Source organism: Tetranychus urticae, chromosome 3 (genome assembly GCF_039701765.1).
Source record: "Tetranychus urticae isolate SD_2017Ah chromosome 3, NJAU_TeUrti_SD_1.0, whole genome shotgun sequence".
NCBI classification, from domain to species: domain Eukaryota; kingdom Metazoa; phylum Arthropoda; class Arachnida; order Trombidiformes; family Tetranychidae; genus Tetranychus; species Tetranychus urticae.
Window position 1 is genome coordinate 1,341,644 of NC_142960.1, and position 16,683 is coordinate 1,358,326.

Sequence of the window (16,683 nt, forward strand, 5' to 3'; positions counted from 1 at the left end):
AACGAGAACAGATAACCAGGATCGAATCAAGAGCAAGGTCAAGGTTTTGAGGTTACCAGTTAAATTTAACCCCTTTTCTCATCTTTTTTTGTTTCGTATCTTTCAGGTCTTTAGTCTGGTTAACACTTTTATCATCATCGCCATTCTGTTTCCAAGTCGATCTTTAATTTTACCTAAACTTGGCTATAATTTTTGTTTTTAATCAAAGCTAAAGCCTTGAATGTCAATCTCAAACCAAAACCATTTTGCCAATTCCGAGTTTTGATTGATGCTGTTTTTTAGGGACATCTGGATTTCTGGTAACTTCACTGTCACACGTTATTACAAGAATCAAAAGGAAGTTAATCCTTTTTGAATGCTGTTGGTAACAAATTCATTGTCATTCATTGTATCCGTGAAAACTTGTTGGCCATATTGACCATCTTGTTTCAGGAAAAAAAACAAGACTTTTATTATACAATAACAACCATTTCTGGATGGAAAAAGAGTTGTAAAGCAAATGCTATTGAATCTGATTACAATTCAACTGGTGATGGGAGCCTTTCAATCAAAAGGAATTAGATTCAAAGATTCAAAATTGTATGCTGATTCTTATTGCTCATGAAATATGATTACCGATACGCCTGGAAATAATTTGTTGATCAGTTATAAGGTGCATCATTGACACATCAGTTACCATGGACGATCATTAATGATGTCTTTTACATAAGATCATTATATTGATTTTCATATTGAATAAATGTGCACTTGGAGGATTATCATGATTCAATATTTTAACTGCCATTGACTTCAAAGACAGGTCCAAATAATTATCGGAATAACCTTAAACAACTTGAATTTCAATTTCACTGATTCACTAATTGACATTTTGGATTTTGCAGTTTCTCTTCAAAACAAGCAATGTTAATATTTTCTGGGCTTTCACAACGGAAATAATGATTAAGGTGACTTTGAGCAATTAAACAAGGACACAAATGAGCATAAATGGGTTTACACCAGCAGTCTGAACATGAATGGGTTGAAATTTTGTGGTTTTTTTTCTCTTATCAGATTATTTCTTCAATATTGAATGGATTAGATGGAAACGAGGAAGATGAAAAATCATAAATACTGTTAATCGACCTTTTTATTTCTACTTTTAGAATAGACTATTGTCTAGTTTATTTGTGAATCATTATTTACCATCAAGTTTCCATTCAGGGACATTGAATGGTAATTACTTTGCTTTCATGGTTAAATGAAGGGTTAACAAAATAATTGAAAGTTTGACAACATCAGGTTCCTGACTTTTTTTATAAACTCACAAGTTCATGAGATCCATTCAATCAATAGATTTGGACGGCAATTATTTCAACCATGAATGTTGAACCAAAATGATGAACAAATCTAAACTTGATAACATTAAGGATTATTACTATCATTAGAGGTAGTAAATTAATATTATTATCAAAATCTAAAGGGAAGAAAAAAATATCTTATCATTGTTGGATAGTAAATGTATGAATGAATGTGTTGTTGAAACATAAAATGAAACAAAAAAGCTGAATGGAGAAGGCACAATCTTATCAATTCAGGATAAAAAATAATATTATTGACATGATGCTTAAGATAATCCATGCCGGTGCATCACATTGAACCAGAAATCCTCTTTCAAGTGTCGATGTTAATTCCCGACTTTATCAGCTACAAGCTAATCACTTATCCATTTCCTGTTTACCTTTGGACAATCGTAAATTCTGCTGTCTGCATCTTTTGTAATTTACACAATTAGATGTTAATAAAATTAGGTTTATTGAGAGTTAAATCAATTTCATTGAATCAAGTTGAAGAAATTAATTTGTAACCGCATGCGTATCTGATTTACATAGCACTGCTATCTGGTGTGTGAAAAGTCAGTAAAGAAAAGAAGTGGATGAAACATTCACTTCTGTTCGGTTTTTCTGGTAGAAGATTAGTTGATTATTTATCTCTCTTTTCTCTGTGTGTGTGCTCGACACCTTACTAATTAATCTTCTATTAAAAAAATGGCCAGTAACTCAGGCTTGGACGAAACCAGTGCTGACCGTAATGTAGAGATTTGGAAGATCAAAAAGTTGATTAAGAGTTTGGAAGCTGCAAGAGGGTAAGAGAAGCATGCCACGTACTTTATTGTTGTATTTATGATCATATTGGTTTTTATCCATGTTTTTCTCCATCCTTCATCGTTTTACCTTACCCCACATTACATTTTACACTTGATCTGTAATCTTATTTCTGGTTACACATTCTTATACAGCCAGTTTATAGCCTCCATTTTAGCAGGTTAAGAACTGTCATAAGCATTGCTGTATTATTTTAAATAATGCCCTCGCTCATTGACCCTCCCTAAGCTGCTATTGTATCCATAATAGCATATTCATGCTACAAAGTTAATTGTGTATTAGTTCACCTAAAATGAAAAAGATCATTCTCTATAATGAATGGCTTCTGCTGACTATTCTACAATGAAGTTGAATGTTTTCAAAACTAATCATATGCTTTTTCTTCTCTTTCTATTTCACTCTTCATTGCATCACTTTCTTTAAGGAATGGAACCAGCATGATTTCTCTCATTATACCTCCAAAGGATCAAATATCTCGAGTTAGTAAAATGCTTGCTGATGAATTCGGTACAGCATCTAATATTAAAAGTCGTGTTAATCGTCTATCCGTCTTGGGTGCCATCACTTCAGTCCAACATCGTCTTAAACTATACACTAGAGTACCTCCTAATGGTTTAGTTATATATTGCGGGACGATTGTTACCGATGAAGGGAAGGAGAAAAAAGTTAACATTGACTTTGAACCATTTAAACCTATTAACACATCATTGTATCTCTGTGATAATAAATTCCATACTGAGGCCTTATCGGCGCTTCTTGCAGATGACAATAAATTTGGTTTTATTGTAATGGATGGTAATGGAGCTCTTTTCGGTACACTACAAGGAAATACAAGAGACGTTCTTCATAAATTTACAGTAGACTTACCGAAAAAGCACGGTAAGCTATCTGTAAACAATAATTTCCACTCGTAAAACTTTTTTTCCAACCGGGTGATGAGTAAAATTGGAACATAACTTTAAAATTACATTATTATTCAAAGTGGAATAACGAATTGTACTCGTTATAAAGTTAAAATTTTCTTGTTTTGTGTTCACTTTTTGTCCAGGTCGTGGTGGTCAATCCGCTCTTCGTTTTGCTCGTTTACGTATGGAAAAGCGTCACAACTATGTTAGAAAAGTGGCTGAAGTTGCTACTCAACTTTACATTAGTAATGACAAGGTCAATATAGCTGGTTTAATTCTCGCTGGTTCGGCAGATTTTAAGACTGAATTGAGTCAATCAGACATGTTTGATCCTGTAAGTATCAACGCAACTTTTTAAAATTTAAACAAGACCATTTTTGTGTACTTATCGAAATCTATTTCTTTTTTCAGCGATTGCAAACAAAAGTATTAAAATTAGTCGATGTTTCTTATGGTGGAGAAAATGGGTTCAATCAAGCAATAGAATTATCTGCAGAAGTTTTATCGAATGTCAAATTCATACAGGAAAAGAAACTTATTGGTATGTTTGATGTCATTATAGAATCAAAAATAAGATTCAAAGAAAAACTATTCAATACTTCTTGACAAATATATGTAAAATCCAGTGAGATAATATAAGAATCCTAGTTTCAATGTTACTAGGAATCGCTTCTTTATCGAAAAATATGTCACCTTAGTACAGGTGAAAATTTATCTTGCTGGAAATTTTCTTTGAAGTTACAATAGTCACACTTTGATAATTATTAATTTTTGAAATTTTGTTTCTTAGGACGATACTTCGATGAAATTTCTCAAGAGACTGGAAAGTATTGTTTTGGTGTTGAAGATACATTAAAAGGAATGGAAATGGGAGCTGTTGAAATCCTTATCGCTTGGGAGAATTTAGAGATCATGCGATATAATCTTAAGAACAATACAACAGGAGAAGAAAAGATTTTACATCTAACCCCTACTCAAGAGAAAGATAAATCATATTTTGTGGATAAAGACACAGGAGTCGAATTAGAATTAGTAGAATCTATGCCCTTGTTGGAATGGTTGGCCAACAATTATAAACAATTTGGAGCAACTTTAGAAATAATTACTGACAGGTCTCAAGAAGGATCCCAATTTGTTAAAGGATTTGGAGGAATCGGAGGTACGTGTGAATCTAGATAACTGCAGTTAAAACAAGTTGTATCAAGCAGTAAATTCATGGGTTGCCTCTATGCTGACAAACATCTTCTTTTGTTAGTTTCTCTTCGTGTTTTGCGCAACCCATGCATTGTGAAATACAACATGAATTTACTCAGCTTCTCTATCTTCGTTATCAGCTAAAACAGATTATTTAATGTTAGCTAGTTTATTTTGCTACAAAGAAAATGCTTCTCAAACTGCTAGCTTTTACGATTATCTGATTTATTTTTATCATTTCATACTAATTTGCTTTTCTACAATTTTTATCATTCTAGGAATTCTTCGCTACAGAGTGGACTTCCTCAGTTTAGAAATAAACGAAGGTGATGTAGAAGATTTCGACTTGGATGATCTGTAATTTAATATATGAAAAATCGAGGAGACCAGTTAAACAAAAACAAAAATGAAACAAACAAATTGTCACTTTTCTTTATCCATAACAAACTCAAAGCGAAACAAAAAATTCAGGAGTTGAAATAAAACGGCAGTCAGAGACTTTTCTCTGTTACCATAATTTAATTTAAAAAGTAATTGTCAATTCATTTCATTAAGAAATCGTTGGTCTATTGCATATTCATTTGTAAGAAGATGGAAAAACTAATGTTACCGTGTTGAACACACTTAAATTCAGAATTGTTTCAAACTAGTCAAAGTTTATCATTTTTTTTTTGTTTTTAGTTGATATTTCTTTTAATTTTTAAAACAATGTTTATTTTTATTTTTGGAATCATTCATATTTTATATGATAAATTCCTATATGATTTATACATAATCTGACTGAAACAGATTCAAATATAAATCTCTATGCTTCTCAAACTAACATATTTTCTGTTATACTCTACAATTAATAATTTATGGCTATAAATTAATTACTCTAGTGTATCTTGTAATGATCAATATCCAAAATTCGCTCTTGAAACTGAAACTCTCCTAACTTGAGAGTTTAATCGAATAGATACAATGAATTACTCTAGCTTTAATTTTCTCACTTTGGTATCTTGATTAGCTTACAGGTTGTCCGTGATAACTAGTGACACAAAATCACGAATTTTATTTGATCATTTGCATCATCTGTGAATTAAAATGATCCTAATGAGATCGAGTAACCAGTATCCAGAGACAAACTGATATCCTTACTGTACTTACAAGTTTGTTAGCGACATGCTTGATTCATCACAACATCCATCAACCTACAAGCAATGTAGTTTTGCATGTTTTCATCTTCTTAAATAATTTTCCCTCCTGTTCAATTTTAGATAAAAATGTTTCCACCGGCAACCGAAGATACTCATATCCTAAGTTCTTGATCAATCGCCATTATAATTGAAATGTTTTTTTCAAGGGGACCTCTTCTACCATTAATGTGAACAAGAATCAGGTGAGTGATAATTACTTTCTGTATAGAGCTAGATCAGTGTTAAATCTTTAGTTTTCAATGTATCCTGACTTTTTTTTTATCTTTTCATTATTAGTTTATAGTGATAAACAATGGTGTTTATAGAGGCCTGACCGATCTTTTAACCTTTTGTTATGATACATTAGACCCTGCAAGGCGTCTATCATTGTACCGAAACTTCACACTTGAACAGTTAACATAGATTACAAAGACAATCAAGATTTGGAATTTGGTCTTTTACTGTATTTTGATTTGAACAAAACTCGATAGACCTGTTTGGTTACATTTGTCTTTGATTATCTTTTATTTCTGTAATTTGTGACTTCATTGAGATTGTTACAAAAGTTTCCTGCATTGCCGGCATCATGGATAACATCGATAGTATTTGTAAACTCATTGGCTCAACTTACTCGCAACAAGCCTCCAATTCAATCACATCTCGTGAAAAGCTGATCAGTGAACTTCTGGTTAAAAGACGATGTCCTCTAAATGGTTGGGATGAGATAAATATTGATTTGTTGATACATAGACTGTCCATGATGGATAGCAATAACTTTCTCCACAACTGTGGAATCGGAGAAAGGGAATCAAGATTTTTGTCACCAATGGTTGCTCGTCGTCATTTTAACATGGGACACGGAATCGGAAGATCTGGTGATATAAGTGAAATCCAACCTAAAGCTGCTGGCTCATCTTTAATCAATATATTAGCAAACTCTCTTGTACTAGGTACTATTACCATTAATTTTGGGAAACTATAATTTCGTTGTGTCTATCTTGCTAACTTGTGCTTTCATTTCTAACTGTTTATTTTTATAGATATTTTGAAAAAGAACGGGATTCCAAATACTAAAAGTGCTTTAATCGTTCCTTTGGCTACTGGGATGAGTTTAACTCTTTGTTTACTCACTTTCAAAGCATCTCGACCTGACGCTAAATTTGTCATATGGCCAAGAATAGACCAAAAATCCTGCTTCAAATCGATAATAACTGCTGGTTTTGTTCCTTTGATTGTTGAAAATGTAAAAAAAGGCGACTCCTTGACCACAGACATCAATGAAGTTACTCGTCTAATTGAAAAACATGGAAGTAACAGTATTGTCGCTATCATGTCAACAACTTCATGTTTCGCTCCACGAATTCCTGATGATTTAGTTGCATTGGGAAAAATCGCACAATCTCACAATATTCCCCATGTTGTCAACAATGCATACGGAATGGCATCAACTAAATGCATGTCACTTATTGAACAAGCTTCTAGATCTGGACGAGTAGATGTTTACATTCAAAGTACCGACAAAAATTTCTTAGTCCCAGTTGGTGGAGCTATCATTGCTGGCTTTGAACCTTCGATAATCAATAAAATAAGCAGCAATTATCCTGGTAGAGGATCAGCTGTTCCATCACTGGACGTTTTAATTACAATACTTAATTTAGGGCTCAACGGATACTCAAAATATCTTCAAGATAGACGTGTACAAATGGACTATTTAGTGAACCAATTGAAGATATTAGCTTCAAAATTCGGTGAAAAAGTTCTCGAAACTCAAGCAAATAAAATATCCGTAGCAATGACTTTGGATAATTTCGTAAAACCAGATGGAAAAGAAACTGCCATTGGATCAATGTTATTTATTCGTGGTATTTCTGGAGCTCGAGTCATCTCTAAAAACTGTCCAACCAAAGAAATTTCTGGCTATAAATTCGTTGCATGGTGTTCTCATTCTAATGATTATGGGCATTCATATTTAACTGCAGCTGCTGCCATAGGTGTTACCAAAGATGATATCGATGTTTTTATTAAACGGCTTCAATGCTTACTCTCTGATTTGTATAACAAAAAAAGCTGAAAAGTTCAAATAAAATTACAAAGTAAACCAAAGCAAAATGTATACAAAAATTTGACACTTTGCCAAATCAAAGCTTCGCTTGAATTTTTATTCTTAGCTATTTTAAGTTGAACCGGAAAAAGAGGAACATATCATTATTGGTTTTCATCTTCTCAAGTAACCCAATATTCACTTATTTAATTGTTTAATTGTTTCAACAATATGAGATCGAAGCTTTGCTTTTGCTCTTTATTTTCAATTTGGCTTATGACTTATATTCAACTAGGTTAGTTAACAATAATTTTTCGCCATTACAATCATTAATTTAAATTTGTGTTCAACAGGAATAACATTGGAAAATCCAATAATTCTCTATGCAACTGAAGCTTTCTTCCTAATCATCAATAATGGACCATTTCATGAGACTGTTAATTCTCAAGATAAATTTGAATTTATTCCATCAATCGAAGGATTTCCCGATTTACCTGTTTGGATGTATTATCGTTTCCCTGCTGATTCTAAATATGCTTACCTTTATGGAACACCTCCATCGGCAGGCAATTTCAGTGTCGAAGTGATAGCAATTAACAAACGAACTTACGATACTTACCGTGATTCATTTAAATTACAAGTCTTGCAAAGGGAAAGTAAGTATCTGTTGGAAAATGTAAATCATTCATTACAAACCTTTTCTTATTGATTTGTCTTCTCATTTAGATTTAGCTCAATACGAGTTACAGTTCAAATTGACCAATTTAAATGTGGAAAATATGTTCAATTCACAAAGATTAGCTGATTTAATTTCAATCTATCGCGATACTCTTTGGAAAGAGTCAAAAGATATTTATTTCTCAAAGATAGTCTCTCCACGGGATTTAGGAGATCGATTGCCAGCAAACCCAAAAGAAAAGGAAGGGTAATTTTGATATTAATTGTTCCTGAATTGGTAATATAATTATTGTTTACATTTCTTTTAGAGTAATTATCAGAATTGGAAGTACCAACAATTTTTCCCGAGACTTGTTTGACTTGGAGCGTGAGGTTGAACCCATCAAAAATCGTGATCCTTGTCCTTCTCGATACAAGTTCACTCGATTTGAACATTATTTTCGAAGTAAACAATTTTTTTGTGATTGGTGCAGCTTTAAAATGATCAAAGTAAGCAATTATTTCTCGCTTTACGCACATAATCAAATTAACCAAAAACTTGTGAAGTTACATTGTATGTTCTTTGCTTCTCTATACTAATCATTGAATCATTGTTTCTATCGCTATCTTGATAAGGATTCCCGTTTTAATTAAATGATCCTGTTAAATATTCAAATGGAAACTAACGATTGAAGACGAACCAGATAACTATTTCAATTTTTGTTACCCATTCTCTTCCCTGTAGGAACCAATTGTTTACCAAATTGTTGACAATGAAAATAACAACACTGAACTAAAGGAAACTCTTTCCGTAATTATGCCCATTTGGCCTGCTAATTTAACTTCCATTCCAATAGCAGTAATCAACTACAATTACAGAAATTATCACGATGATATATTGTATTGCATTTACATTCCAATTGGTATTTGTTTCATTGTCACACTTCTTTTATTACCAATGTTATTTACTAAAGACATAACTACTCCTGATAAATTAACGGAGCCTGAGTAAGTTCTCAATCTAACCTTTGGTTTAAACTTTTGACCAATTTTTCCAATTTATTTCACACAGATTAATCAAATATAGATCACTCGAAAGAGCAACTTCTCAATTGCGTGAACTTTCTCATAATCCAACCAAATTACCGCTTAACCACACGAAAATTTCACCACAACCATCAATACTCACAATAGAAAATAAACCAGAAGTTACCAAAGAATCACACAGTTATTCAACATTACCTCGCGCCGAACATCGTAAACAATCTGTTGTTAGTGAATGATAACAAATGAATAATTATGTTTCGCAGTGGTAATACCGAGTAAACCAGCGTTTGATAAATCAGCTGATGTGGCTCGACTAATGCTGCATAAAAGGAGCTCACCATTGACTGAAGTTTGCCTTACAGAGATCTTGATTAGAACACTATTGGTCCAGTTGAGGATGAACTTGATTCGTATTCAACTAATGATTGATTATTTACACCACTAACAGATGAGTAAGATGATTGTCCGAGACCGGGAATAGTGTAACCATTAAGGCTACGAACAGTAGCTAGGAGAAAAATTGTTACAATAAAGTTATTCAATGTTGCTAAATTGACTAGCCATAACAAAGTAATATTCTTGTTCTTCTCAATTCTTTAATGTTATTAAATGGTCGAAGAAAAGAACAAACATGTAAATATTTCTTTTAAGCTGTTTCCATAATTGTTTCTTCAGTGTGTTTTCCCTTGGCTTTTCCTTCAGCCAATTCTCTTCCTTTGGCTCGTCTTTCAATAATTTGCTTACGATCACGATCCATTTTTAATTTAACAATTACAACTTTAGATGGATGAATACCAATATTAACAGAAGCACCATTAGCTTTCTCTCGTTGTATACGTTCTATGTGAACCACAAATTTCTTTCTGTAACATTGAACTACTTTACCAACTTGGGAACCTTTATGATGACCCCTAATAACCTGAAGACAAAAAGTCGAATGTAAGCGATGAGTTTTAAAAACGTGAATACATGCAAATACAGTCACTCTACTAACAAAACAATGAAAGCACATGACACATGATTTAGATGCATAACATACCTGTACTTCATCGTCTTTTCGGATAGGCATACTTCGAACACCGTATTTAGTCCTTAGTTCTTTAGAGAGAGGAGAAGACATAATCCTACGTCTAATGTGAGATGGAGCATTGAAGTGTCGCTTCCTTTGCTTCCTTCTGGAAGAGGTTACCAATTTGTTCATTTTAGCCATTTTACCAGCTTATTACTGAAAATAATGAAAAACACAATAACAAAGAGTTAGATATTGAATTAATGTAATGGAAATAATTAACAATTAAATAACTTACAATTAACAAAAAACGTCTGAAGCCAAAGTAGATTAATTCAATGAAAACAGTCAAACTCAACTATCGGTAAACTAACTTAAAAGATACCACCTTCCGTATCCGGACGGTGACTAAGGAGACATCAAGCTCCTCCTGAGAATGGCCGCCAAGTACAAAAAAATTGATTTACATCTGTTTCACATTAAATTACATTTGTTATATTGCATTCATTGTTCATTACATTAAATTATTCAATTATAATTATTGTGATGTTGAATTGATTGTTTTATGAATTTGTTAATATGGTTTTGTTTCCTTACTCTTCTTTATTTGTCAGTTCAATTTTGTTCGGATCTGGTGAATGTACCAAGTTTTATAAGCAAAATAACTAAAGTTTTCACCTGATTTTACCTGTTCAGTTTTTAGATCGATACTTGAATCTATTTTGTTACAGAAATATTTAGATGATTTAATTATTTAGGAATTTAAATATTTGTGATTGTTTCTTGAAAAAAATTTACGAGGAAAATGTGATAGCTAGGGGCCATTGATATATGAGTGAGAAACTTTCACAACAGAAAATATCAACGATCCCTACAGTATCAATTCAATGCAATTTATTTGCAATTAATTTATAATGTAAAATAAGGTTTTTTATATCTTGTTATTTGTGGTATTTTAATTTGGTAATTAATTGATAACATTAAATCATCATTCCAGTAATGCTTTTAAAAGCCACCAATCCAATAAAAGCAATCAATTAGTGATCAACATTTCGTTTCGGTGGTACAGTAATAGTGAAATTGATGATACAATTATGATTTTTGATCTTTCGAGTACATTGACAGGTCATAAAGATCGTGTTTGGGCAGTTAAATGGAGACATTGTGGTAAAATTTTAGCATCTTGCTCATCGGACAAGGATATACGATTATGGAAACAGTCACAGAGTAAGTTTGTCAAGTATTTCATCATTCTAAAAACCAGATGATCATGTAATTATACTCGTTACAAAGAGTTGAAATTTTGTCATTTATCCAATCGATGAATTAACTACATTTATTTTTTGCTTTTTCCTTGTTATTCATATTTTGCAGATGATGATAATTGGAGTTGTGATTATGTTTTATCAGAGGGGCATCAGCGAACTATACGAAATATCGATTGGTCAGATGATGGTAATTATTTGGCTGCTTGCAGTTTCGATGCTACAACAAGTATTTGGGAAAATAAATCTGGTAAATGGGATTGTTCTCTCAATCTTGAGGGACATGAGAACGAAATTAAATGCGTTAGTTGGTCGCCATCAGGAAAACTTTTAGCTACCTGTGGCCGAGACAAGACTGTTTGGATTTGGGAAAGAATAGAGGAAAATGAATTTGAATGTGCCAGTGTAATTACAGCCCATAGTCAAGACGTTAAACGAATAAAATGGCACCCAAAGGAACCATTCATAGCTTCTTGTAGCTATGATAATACTATACGATTTAGCAAAGAGATAAACGATGATTGGTCATGTTACCAAACTTTAGACCTTCATGAATCTACAGTATGGGCAATTGATTTTAATGCAACTGGGGATCGTCTGGTTTCTTGTTCAGATGACAAAACTGTGCGAATATGGAAAGCTGCAGAAGACAAATGGACGTGTATAGCGACGTTATCTGGTTATCACAATCGACCCATTTACGATGTTTCTTGGTCACCAACCAGCAATTTAATAGCTAGTGCTGCTGGTGACAATTCCATTGTTATTTACAAGGAAACTCAACCAGACTTTTTCGAAGTTTTAATTAGAAAAGAAAAAACTCATACTTGTGACGTGAACTCAATTTCTTGGAATCCCGTCAAGTCCAACCTTCTAGCTTCTTGTGGAGATGATGGACTAGCAAAAATTTGGGACATCAAATAACTATATTGATAGGATACTATCATTAAATCTCTTTTTGGTAACCATTTGAAAATTTCAGATAAATCTATTCATCATAGTACCATTTTTGATCATAAACTTACTCAAACAAAAAAAGTGTAAAACAGCTACAAGTGTGAATAAAATTAATTTACCATAGAAGCCGAATGGATTTTATTTTCCTTGTGATTTTATACAATCAAAAATTATGGAAAGTTAATAAAGATAATAAAGAAAACTAGTTATTTTTTATCCTCTTGCTTTTCATCTGGTTGATCAGTTTCCATTGGTTCAGGTTCTTTAGTTTCTTTATTTCCTGGTTTAGTTTCGTGTGTCTGTTGTAGTGACATTTGCATTGCATATGCAATCTGCTCTTCTTCTGACATTGAAGCAAAATCAGGCATAGCCGAACCTGAAGCCATAGATTGATCCTTATTAGTGTTCTTGTCACTTTCTAAAGACATAGCCAAAGCTTTTTCGAGAAGAGCTTCTTCTGTATTGGCACTAGAACTGCCTGCAGCAGCAGCTGAAGATTCATCTTTAGATTTTTCTCCACTAGATTCACCTGACTGGGCAGAAATGGCAGCCACTCGCCTAGCCTCTTCTTCTTGACGCTGTCTTTGTTCCTCCATTGATACTCTGAGAGCCAAGGCCAATTCAGGGTCTTCATTAGGATCAATACCGAACTCATAGCCTGATCCACCTAAACCAACAGCACCAGTTCCATCTTCTCCCTGAATAACTGGTGAGCTAATCAATGCATCTAAAAAGAAAAGATTGAAAATTAATGATTGTAGAAATAATGAACAGTGATAGGATAATGAGATGACTTTGCTGAAAAAGGAGTAGATAGTGAGCGAATCATTTTAAAATTGTTTTCTTTAATCATTGACATGAAACTTACCACTAAGGTGAGGCCCAGGAGGAACAGTTACAAGGTGAGAGCCAGTACCATCTTTACCATTGAGAGTGTTGATAAAAGCAGTTAGTTTTTCGGTATTATGTGCTTCTTCCCCAAAATTGATCAAATCAACATTAACTTTCTCCTTCTTTAATCTTTTAGCCAGTTTAATCAACTCTTTCTCGTCCACGTCGATAGGCGATCCAACAAAGGCTATAATTCGCATTTTATGATTCTTTCCAAGTCTGTGTTTTAAAGCTAAGTGAGCAACTCTGACGCCAGTGGCTATAAGACAAAAAGTAAATTTAATACAAGTCCTGAGTATATTTCACAGTGATGATATAATGATCTTACCTAAATTTAAATTTCCACCAGGCTGAACTTGGTGAAGCTTAGCAAGGATTCGGTTAACATCAGCAGTTAGAGATGTCAAAACATGAGGATTTGGTGACATAGAGATGAGAGCAACATTGTTTTCGGGATTAGAACGTGTCTTCGAATGGCAGATCAATTGAACAGCTTCTTGTTGAGCTTGTAATCTTGATGGTACAAAATCTCCATTCCTCATGTATTCACTACTGTCAATGCTAATAGAGACAAATAAAGTAAAAAAAATATAATTAGTCATAAACCAGCTACAGAAACATTGACTAACAAATCGAAAGAGAAATAAATTACTTACCAGAGGATAGTACTTTCCAAGACCATGATGATGGTTAAGCCAGCAAAAAGAAATAACGAAAGCAATAAACAACAAAACAATCAAAATTGGATAATTAATTTGAAATTGAGAAACTGCAAATCATTTGCTGAAAAACCAAACAACAGGATCTTTTGAGGGAACATCTCCATATTACAACCATTCACCAATAATCAAAATGCGGTTTAAATGAAATCCAAAAGTAAATCTAAATCAAGAATAAATATTGTACATTAAATTGTAGTAATTATTGATTTAATTAAAGTAGAAAGCAAAAAAATATTCAATCATAAAATCAAGAAGAAAGCAAATCAATAATTGAAAATGTATCTCTATAAACTCACCATCAATAATGACAATGGATTGTTGGACAATCTTCATAAACATACAATTATCCAGACAATTGTTATTGTTTCATAGTTGGACGATAATTTAAACACTTTCTGAATCAATTACCAATTTTAAATTACTAATCCAATTGAGTCAAGTCTCCAATAGAGACACAAAATGGTTGAACAAAGTAGACAATAGAGATTTAACAGTCGCGATATTTGTAGAAGCATTAATTGAACTTATATTGAAACAATTAATCACTAAACAATGATTGTTTACAAGTGAATTAACCAGCCAAAGAAACGTAATTAATATAGAAAATAAAATAAAAAGAAGATTAAAAAAATTAAAAAGATTTATTTGTTTAAATTGAATCTCTTTCCTTGATTAACATCAAAGCAAATAGGCATACAAAAGTGAAGTGAATTTTCAACTTTAAATATACTTTAAATGTGAATCGTGGAAACAAATGATAACCATTTTTGTATATTAAATAAAATGATTAATTAACTTGAAACGAAAAAAAAAGTTAATAATAAAGCAAGAAAATGAAATATCATTGGAATGGAAGTAAAAGAAAAATTGAAATGATAAGAATTAAGAATTAAATGAAAGCGAAGAAGAGAATCGAGTGAAAAAAATAAAGAAAAGGTTGAAAACTAAATTAGGTGAAGGGTTAATTTATCAAATTAACAGGATAAACTGGTCATTTACAGTTGAAGTAAAGTAAACTACAAACAAAGAAACACAAAAACTCATCAAGAGATGAGCTTAATTAAAGCATTAAGTATAATTAGAGTGAGGATTCATTATGCAAAAGGGTTCCAAATGGCAAGTCAAGATTGGACAAAAGACGGTCAAAAGCTGATAAGTTAAAGATTAAAATAAAGTTCAGTCAGATGAAAAAGTCATCTAAATACAGTTCCATCTTCATCATCATCATTCTCATCTTCGTTTGATTAGTAAATTTCCACCAAGAAAGTCTAATCTATTAGCCAACAAGAGATGAATCTCTCAACCTAAGAAAGTCATTCTCTTAGCATCAAATTAACAGTTAATAAAGCATAAATATTTACACAGAAAAATTTTCATATTCATTTTCATTTCATTTCTTTATTATCGAAATTCGTTCCATCTGTTATTATCTTCACCATCTTGACCATCTTCATGATTTGCATCTCCATTTGATTAGTAAATTTTCACGAAGAAGGTCGTGTCTATTTGGCCGACAAGAGATGAGTCTCTCAACCTAAGACAGTCACTCTCTTCGCATCAAATGAACAGTAAGGATGCCTAAAAGATTTACACGGAAAATTTTTCTTTTTCTTTTCATTTCTTTTCTCGATTCTTGAAGTTGATTCCATCTGTTATTATCTTTAACCAAGCATGATAAGCATGGTAGAAGAAAATGGAAGATTTAAAGAGTCGCAGATAATTCTGCAACCAAGAGTAAAGTTAAAGATTTCTTGGTTTGCATTATAAAGATCAATGTCTTAATGTCACCTCAAATTATTTGGAATCCACCCTGAAATCTCTTGATAGTAACTAAATAACCTTTAAAAGATTGAACTTATTCTCAACTGATTCTGATCGTTCCAATACATTATATCAAAGACTCTTTCCTGATACATCAACCAAGTAATAACTTGAATAGTAATGAACCCATGCAGTCTAATACCATAATAATAAGTAGACTTTTATTCATTCATTTACACTAAAATATTGATAGCAATAATCATCGGTAATGGCCAGTGATTGAATCAAATTGATTTTCAAATTGCTTAGTTTCCTGTAAACTCAAGTAGATCATGTAGGAAAATGCGTTAAAATATTATTACAGATCATTTATTCAAACAAATTGAAAAAGATTAACAATCAAAAGAAATGAATAAACAGATTTCTCAGCAATCAAACCAAACACATTTACCAAGATTTATTTCAATCATTTATTCATTAATCTTTGTTGGATCCTTAATCATTTCAAAAACAAGAAACTAAAAAATGGAAATAAAATATTTCCAATTGAAGACAACAAAATGTTGATAAACTGCGATTTTGTAAAAAAAGAATTGAACAATTTTCTGATCAACAAAAGCTCAACAATTGAATATTTATCAATTTTTGATTAAACAGTCAATCATGTTGAAATAGTAAATGTGAACTGAGAAGGAAAATGAAATCTCATTTGAAACAAAAAAGGAGTGAAAAGCTGTTCAATTGATTCTCACATTTCACTTGAACAATTTAAACTTGCAAGACAGACCAAAATGTCAACTCAATATTAAGACAAGTTTGAAAAATTGTCAACAATTGAATATATTAATGACAAAAGTGGACTAAATTGAGGTTAATGGGATAACACATAAAACGAGTAAATATTTTTCCCCTTTT

The 16,683-nt window shown here is 32.2% G+C and overlaps 6 protein-coding genes across 6 annotated transcripts; 4 read left to right on the plus strand and 2 right to left on the minus strand.

Annotated features, from left to right (window-relative positions):
* The first annotated feature begins 1,944 nt into the window (after positions 1–1,944).
* Positions 1,945–4,770, plus strand: eRF1 (eukaryotic release factor 1). The gene is made up of 6 exons (XM_015933415.2): positions 1,945–2,122; positions 2,566–3,020; positions 3,190–3,380; positions 3,458–3,587; positions 3,837–4,205; positions 4,519–4,770. Exons 1-6 carry the CDS (start codon positions 2,025–2,027, stop codon positions 4,599–4,601), a joined length of 1,326 nt encoding a protein of 441 aa, XP_015788901.1. The 5' UTR covers positions 1,945–2,024; the 3' UTR covers positions 4,602–4,770.
* A 559-nt stretch (positions 4,771–5,329) lies between these two features.
* On the plus strand, positions 5,330–7,521 carry SecS (Sec synthetase). Its single transcript, XM_025161590.2, has 3 exons — positions 5,330–5,621; positions 5,716–6,368; positions 6,459–7,521. The coding sequence occupies exons 2-3, from the start codon at positions 6,005–6,007 to the stop codon at positions 7,487–7,489; spliced, it is 1,395 nt and encodes a 464-aa protein (XP_025017358.1). The 5' UTR covers positions 5,330–5,621; positions 5,716–6,004; the 3' UTR covers positions 7,490–7,521.
* A 31-nt stretch (positions 7,522–7,552) lies between these two features.
* Scgalpha (sarcoglycan alpha) lies at positions 7,553–9,737 on the plus strand. Its single transcript, XM_015933551.3, has 6 exons — positions 7,553–7,754; positions 7,813–8,115; positions 8,186–8,384; positions 8,446–8,626; positions 8,862–9,124; positions 9,189–9,737. Exons 1-6 carry the CDS (start codon positions 7,691–7,693, stop codon positions 9,397–9,399), a joined length of 1,221 nt encoding a protein of 406 aa, XP_015789037.2. The 5' UTR covers positions 7,553–7,690; the 3' UTR covers positions 9,400–9,737.
* A 2-nt stretch (positions 9,738–9,739) lies between these two features.
* On the minus strand, positions 9,740–10,519 carry RpL26 (ribosomal protein L26). Its single transcript, XM_015933552.2, has 3 exons — positions 10,471–10,519; positions 10,203–10,388; positions 9,740–10,082 (listed from the first exon to the last, which is right to left on the minus strand). The coding sequence occupies exons 2-3, from the start codon at positions 10,371–10,373 to the stop codon at positions 9,810–9,812; spliced, it is 444 nt and encodes a 147-aa protein (XP_015789038.1). The 5' UTR covers positions 10,374–10,388; positions 10,471–10,519; the 3' UTR covers positions 9,740–9,809.
* Positions 10,520–11,045: 526 nt separating this feature from the next.
* On the plus strand, positions 11,046–12,520 carry Ciao1 (cytosolic iron-sulfur assembly component 1). The gene is made up of 2 exons (XM_015933556.3): positions 11,046–11,399; positions 11,547–12,520. Exons 1-2 carry the CDS (start codon positions 11,267–11,269, stop codon positions 12,359–12,361), a joined length of 948 nt encoding a protein of 315 aa, XP_015789042.1. The 5' UTR covers positions 11,046–11,266; the 3' UTR covers positions 12,362–12,520.
* Positions 12,509–14,075, minus strand: Rpn10 (regulatory particle non-ATPase 10). The gene is made up of 4 exons (XM_015933555.3): positions 13,942–14,075; positions 13,614–13,846; positions 13,263–13,544; positions 12,509–13,121 (listed from the first exon to the last, which is right to left on the minus strand). The coding sequence occupies exons 1-4, from the start codon at positions 13,965–13,967 to the stop codon at positions 12,601–12,603; spliced, it is 1,062 nt and encodes a 353-aa protein (XP_015789041.1). The 5' UTR covers positions 13,968–14,075; the 3' UTR covers positions 12,509–12,600.
* Between the last annotated feature and the right edge of the window lie 2,608 nt (positions 14,076–16,683).

Excerpts from the sequence above, each read along its gene's own strand:
- eRF1 (XM_015933415.2), top strand. The coding sequence starts at position 2,025 with ATGGCCAGTAACTCAGGCTTGGACGAAACCAGTGCTGACCGTAATGTA. Across the intron at positions 2,123-2,565 it reads AGTTTGGAAGCTGCAAGAGG|GAATGGAACCAGCATGATTT; the intron begins GTAAGAGAAGCA and ends ACTTTCTTTAAG. Across the intron at positions 3,381-3,457 it reads AATCAGACATGTTTGATCCT|CGATTGCAAACAAAAGTATT; the intron begins GTAAGTATCAAC and ends TTCTTTTTTCAG.
- SecS (XM_025161590.2), top strand. The coding sequence starts at position 6,005 with ATGGATAACATCGATAGTATTTGTAAACTCATTGGCTCAACTTACTCG. Across the intron at positions 6,369-6,458 it reads AGCAAACTCTCTTGTACTAG|ATATTTTGAAAAAGAACGGG; the intron begins GTACTATTACCA and ends TTATTTTTATAG.
- Scgalpha (XM_015933551.3), top strand. The coding sequence starts at position 7,691 with ATGAGATCGAAGCTTTGCTTTTGCTCTTTATTTTCAATTTGGCTTATG. Across the intron at positions 7,755-7,812 it reads TATGACTTATATTCAACTAG|GAATAACATTGGAAAATCCA; the intron begins GTTAGTTAACAA and ends TGTGTTCAACAG. Across the intron at positions 9,125-9,188 it reads GATAAATTAACGGAGCCTGA|ATTAATCAAATATAGATCAC; the intron begins GTAAGTTCTCAA and ends TATTTCACACAG.
- RpL26 (XM_015933552.2), bottom strand. The coding sequence starts at position 10,373 with ATGGCTAAAATGAACAAATTGGTAACCTCTTCCAGAAGGAAGCAAAGG. Across the intron at positions 10,083-10,202 it reads GAAAAGACGATGAAGTACAG|GTTATTAGGGGTCATCATAA; the intron begins GTATGTTATGCA and ends TTTTGTCTTCAG.
- Ciao1 (XM_015933556.3), top strand. The coding sequence starts at position 11,267 with ATGATTTTTGATCTTTCGAGTACATTGACAGGTCATAAAGATCGTGTT. Across the intron at positions 11,400-11,546 it reads ATTATGGAAACAGTCACAGA|ATGATGATAATTGGAGTTGT; the intron begins GTAAGTTTGTCA and ends CATATTTTGCAG.
- Rpn10 (XM_015933555.3), bottom strand. The coding sequence starts at position 13,967 with ATGGTCTTGGAAAGTACTATCCTCTG. Across the intron at positions 13,847-13,941 it reads TTGGAAAGTACTATCCTCTG|CATTGACAGTAGTGAATACA; the intron begins GTAAGTAATTTA and ends TGTCTCTATTAG. Across the intron at positions 13,122-13,262 it reads TCCTGGGCCTCACCTTAGTG|ATGCATTGATTAGCTCACCA; the intron begins GTAAGTTTCATG and ends TTTTCTTTTTAG.